General features: G+C 48.0%; 1 protein-coding gene across 1 annotated transcript; it reads left to right on the forward strand.

Moving 5' to 3' along the window:
* Nucleotides 1–15: 15 nt before the first annotated feature.
* Nucleotides 16–4,499, forward strand: FBXO2 (F-box protein 2). The gene is made up of 6 exons (XM_010577317.1): nt 16–55; nt 1,687–1,962; nt 3,079–3,205; nt 3,303–3,398; nt 3,789–3,924; nt 4,351–4,499. Exons 2-6 carry the CDS (start codon nt 1,713–1,715, stop codon nt 4,483–4,485), a joined length of 744 nt encoding a protein of 247 aa, XP_010575619.1. The 5' UTR covers nt 16–55; nt 1,687–1,712; the 3' UTR covers nt 4,486–4,499.
* The last annotated feature ends 863 nt before the right edge of the window (nt 4,500–5,362 follow it).

The raw sequence follows: 5,362 nt of genomic DNA on the forward strand, positions 1-5,362 counted from the left end.
CCCGGCCCCGGCCCCGGTCCGTCCGCCGCAGCCGCCCGCCGAGCAGCGCACCGAGGTAAGAGAGCGCTCCGTACCTCCCCGCGGGGCCGGCCCAGCCCTGCCGGGAGGGGGGCACCCCGAGCCGCCGGGCGCTGCGCCGGAAGGCTGCGGGTTTCTGCTGGGCGGCACGGGAGGGAAGGCGCGGAGGAAAGAGGGTCGGGGCGGGGGCAGATAGGGAACCGGAGTGAGCCCCAAGGACGACAAGGGATGGAGGCTACCCCGGCAGGTCTGCCGGCGGGAGACCGGTCTTGAGGTGCTGTGAGTCGGGGCGGAAAAGGAAAGTCAGCCAGGGACCTTCACCCCTTCCCCGAGTGCGTGGGAAGCCTTTGCTAAGCAAGGAGAGCGGTAATGCTCCATCACCAGGCAGAGAGCAGGTGAGGCCTGTGAAATTCATGCAGGAGATGAAACCAGGATGATCTCTCTTTTTTCTTTTTTAAAAAGTTAAAAAAAAAAAAAATCGCATTTTACCCTTCAGAACTGTGGCTGAGGGTTGGAAAGGGGTGGGGAGAGAAGGGAAATCCCCAATGCTATCCCCATAGAAGCCAGGGAATTTTAAATGACAGTTTCCTCCTGTTGTCTGCACTGCAGGTAGAGGACACATGATAGCTCTGCATCTGGAACATCTAAATTTAGGATGCTGTTCTAGTAGCGACTCCCTATTTCTTCCCTCCCTTACTGGATTTGGCACTGCCATATTTCATCAAGTAGCATGTCAGGATATTTCACCTACTTTGTTCCTAGTGCTCTCCTAGGCTTAATGACTCACTCCTGAGGAGTTTGCCTGCATCTTATGCAGTTCGCTGCAGTCTCAGCATCAGAACCCAGCTGAGATTAAAGCAGTGTCACAGTGCATCCCACACTGATGACATGGGGCTCTGAATCTGCACACTCATCTTTACTTATTCCTGCAGCACCTGGCCCTTCAACTCAGGGCAGCAGAGAGCTGTCGGGAGTCAGAGCACAGAATTAGCACATGAAGTTAAAGCACACACTTCTGACTTAATTGCTTGTGTTATAACGCCACAGAAAAAAAAGAATATTCGAGAATATCAACTGAGTTATTTTCACTTATGCTCAGACCTATGCTTTATACAGGCTTATGACTAAGGAGATTTAAGTGCCAGCCCCTTGAGGGAAAGCCTTTCAGATATAGAACGAACCACTGTAAATGTGGCTGGCAAGATGCTCACCGCTGATATTTAGGTACTGCTCTGCAGCATCTGTTATTAGCAATGTTCTTAAAGACAGAACGCACACCCATATGCCTCCCTCTGCAGAGGAAGTCATTAATAAGAAGCTGATTTTTGCAGCAGCAGAGATTTGTGGAAGGACTGATTCCAGCCTAGGAAACTGACGAACTATCCACAACTGCAGATGTCAACTACTTGCATTTTGTGGATGGATTTAACTAAGGGCTTCACTTGGAACATAAAATATTAATCTGCTCACATGCTTCAGGGTATTAACTTAATAGGGGCCAGGAGGCCCTGAGGTTAGGAAGCAATCTGTGCCCCCAAAATCATGCTTTCAGATAACGTGCTTATTTTCCCTTTTTTCTAATGCATCAGTGTTTGACATCACTGAGGGTGGGGGACCCCATGTCTGAAGGGCCACTGCGTCACCACTCCTTTCCCCCTTCTTTCTCAGAAAGCTCTGTCCAGCCTGGCCCAAGGATGGAGTCCCTCCCTGAAGCAGTCCTGATCAGAATCCTGGCTTCCATACCTGCAGTGGATTTGGTGCTGGCGTGCCGCCTGGTCTGCTGCCAGTGGAAGAACCTGGTCGATGGAGCCGCGCTTTGGATCCTGAAGTGTCAGCAGGAAGGCCTCACTGGAGCAGAGTCACAGGAGAATGCAGAGAACTGGCAAAACTTCTATTTCCTGAGTAAGAAAAGGAAGAATCTCATCAAGAACCCATGTGGTGAAGGTGAGAGACCAGCATAACAAGCCCCAAGATTTCATAAAGATGACCAGTCACTGGGAAATGGGCATCTCCAGTCTTTAAGGAAAAAAAAAAAAAAAAAAAAAAAAAAAAAAAAATCTTAGTTGCTATCTGGTTGCAGTACTTGCTTCTTGCCCAAGTCAAATCACACTTAATGCATGCAGTCAAATCATTTAAGGGGAATGAAGGCCTTCGATAATCAGCCTTTGCAAAGGGCTCTAGACATCAACTTTATATAAGCCCCTGCAGGGATCCAAATCACATTGGAGAGACAAAAGTGTCCTTTGCAGAACCCCTGTCCGATGCAGTAATAGTAGTGGCATCTGCATTTCTAGATTGTTTCTTGCCAAACCATGACAGGAAAGATCAAGCCTTTCCCCACTCAGGAGCTAGTCTGCCCTTAGCTCACCAGGCACTTCAGGCTTCCTTCCTTGAAGCAGCTCAGGCAAATCTTGTTTGTACCCTCCTTACTACAGTCCATGTTAGAGCTGTGCACATACCCCTTTTGTCATTATTTTGATAATCTATGAACTTCGCTTGCCAGATCTGCAAGATCCAGCAGCAACAAATACATTTCACACATCACAGACCAAACCAATATCAGCACAGCTTGTTCATTTTGTTTACAGATTATTTTTCCTGCAAGCTTTTCCAACATCCAGGTTCCCTCTGGCTAAGACCAGAAAAGCCCAATGTTTAAGGCCATACTGCTTCTAGAAATACCACTTAGCAATTTAGAAAATTTAGAAATAAAGCAATTGGCATCCCTCCCCAGGCTATTCCTATGTTATGACAATGAAAGTGCTGACGCACAGTTCAAAATACCTAAATAATTTCACTGGTGTACTTTCTTAAATAAATCCACATGTACATAGCCATTTTGGTGGGGAATGTTAAAGTTTTTTAACATTAAAGTTCAGCCAGACTAAAGGTTTTTGCCTGACTTCTACTTAACAAACATCTCCATAGTCTACATACAAAATTAGTTCTGCATCTAACAGCATACCTTTCACAAACCAGAGAAAGGTTCCAGTGGGAGATGGTCAGGTTCCCCAGGCCCACAAAAACTAAGATTCAGAGTCTCTTTTCTGCCATTTGCAGAAGACTTGCAGCACTGGGGAGAGGTAGAGAATGGAGGTGATGGCTGGAAAATTGAAGAGCTCCCTGGGGACTTTGGAAAAGAATTCCCTAGTGAAGAAGTCCATAAATACTTTGTTACATCTTATGAGTAAGGCTGCTTTCTTCTCTTATTCAGGAAAGGGGACATTTTTGGTCCCCTCAGTCCCAGGAGAGACTGTGATACCAATTAACTTCTTGTGTTTCAGGTGGTGTCGAAAGGCTCAGGTCATTGACCTTAGGGCTGAGGGCTACTGGGAAGAGCTGATGGATACAACCCAGCCTAAAGTTGTGGTCAAAGACTGGTAAGCAGCAAGGATGCCTCAGAAGGCAGGCAGGGAGTCAAGAAAGAAAAGGAAGGGCAGGGAGGTCATATACCTGCACTGGGCCTTAAAACCTCAGCTCCCAGGATCCCCTAAATGTGGGACAAGGCTGGGTCTTGGCTTACAGTGCCACAGGTAGCTCCCACAATCTTCAAATCGTTGGTGCACTTGGCCTCTAAAAGACCAGGGTCCTGTTGTGAATGAGGGGAGGTGGTGGGTTGGGGTAAGAGCCATTATGGATTTCCACCTCAAAGCAAGACCCCAGTAACTTGACAATATTGGTAGAGCCTGCATTCAGCAAGATGCAGCTGCATGCTCTGGCTCTTCGCAGAGTTCACACAGGTAAGGCTAGCAGCTTGGATATCCTTGCAGGTATGCAGGACGCAGTGATGCCGGCTGCCTCTATGAGCTCTGTGTGAAGCTGCTCTCAGAGAATGAGGATGTTCTGGCTGAGTACAAAAGTGAGACTATTGCCATCCCACAGGACAATGATGCCAACTGGACTGAGGTGAGTTACAGCTGTGGGCTCAGCAGGTGACACCCAACCTGCATGAATCAGGAATATTTTCAAGCAGAGAGAAGCAGGACAGTTCTCCTGGAGGAGGAGGAGGCTCTGTCATGTGTCCTGTGGAGCCATGACCCTGTGACTGAACAAAGGGATTATACTGGGAGGCTACCTTACATAAAACTTGGAAACTTGCTGAGCCACCACTGCAGGTATAAGATGGAGATGCCCAACTGGGAGAGGTTTAATGGCCTCTGAACAACAATGGGATCAAAGCTCCTCCTAGTAACTCCCACTGTAGGTGTCCTCATTGTTACCCAGCCTAGTAGGTATGACTCGGGCAGGTGGGGTTGAAGACTGTGCACTAAAGAAGGGTAGGTTCATGGTGGTTTGACACTTGCCAACAACCTTTTGTCTCTCATCCCAAAGATCTCCCACACCTTTTCCAACTATGGGCCTGGGGTCCGCTTTGTCCGCTTCGAACACGGTGGCCAGGACACACTATTCTGGAAGGGATGGTATGGCGTACGTGTTACCAACAGCAGCGTGACAGTGGAGCCATAGCCATGCTGAACTGGGGCCTGCATACTGGAGCTGACTTCCCTCAGGGCATCCCATGGCCTTTGGATGGTTTCTGCATGGTGCTGCTTCCAGGCTGTAGAGCGTACAACCTTTCTACATATGAATGTGCATGCAAGATGCCAGGGGCCACCATCCATCTTTCCTCAAGAGGACTATGCAAAGAATGTGAATAGATTTGTGAATGCATCACATGAGACAGCCTCGCCACTTGCACTGATGTTCTCTGTCAGACATGAGATCACCCAGAAATCCTGCAGACCTTACTTCTCTCCTAAGCCACTAACCCCTAGCACCCAGCCTGAGCTAGACACCCCTCCTGCTTGCTTCCCAGACTTGGGCACCCCTTAATTTTAAAGGGTACTTGGGGCATATTTTCTGGAAGAGTGGAAAAAAAAGAAAGAAAAGCATAGGCCTTGTGTCTGAGAACATACCAGGGAAACCCAGAGCCGTGTCACATCTCTGTCACCAACTGCTTCTATGACCTCTAGTGAGAAACTTAGCTTCTCCCACTTATAAACAATAGATGTCATTACTTGCCACATAGGAGCTCTAGCTTGGCTGCCAAGTGCTCTTAGTTAAATTTTCAGTGATAATGCAAAGCAAGAGGGATTGGATCCTTTTCTCTTACACTGTTCTCAGCATCCATTTATTAAGGAGTGTTGGGAACTGAAACTTCTCTGGTGTCCAAACCTGGGGCTTCATTTGCCTCCCTCAAACAGATGGCAACTGAGAGTAATTGCTGGGAGAGAGATGACAAGGACTTAGGGAAATGGGTTAGAAGCAAACTGGGGAGACAGTCCAGGAACAAATAAAAACAAACTCCATCTACTCCTTCCTGGCCTCTGCATGCTTCATGCAA

The sequence above is a fragment of the Haliaeetus leucocephalus genome, unplaced genomic scaffold (genome assembly GCF_000737465.1).
Source record: "Haliaeetus leucocephalus isolate CR32 unplaced genomic scaffold, Haliaeetus_leucocephalus-4.0 Scaffold556, whole genome shotgun sequence".
Lineage (NCBI taxonomy): Eukaryota > Metazoa > Chordata > Aves > Accipitriformes > Accipitridae > Haliaeetus > Haliaeetus leucocephalus.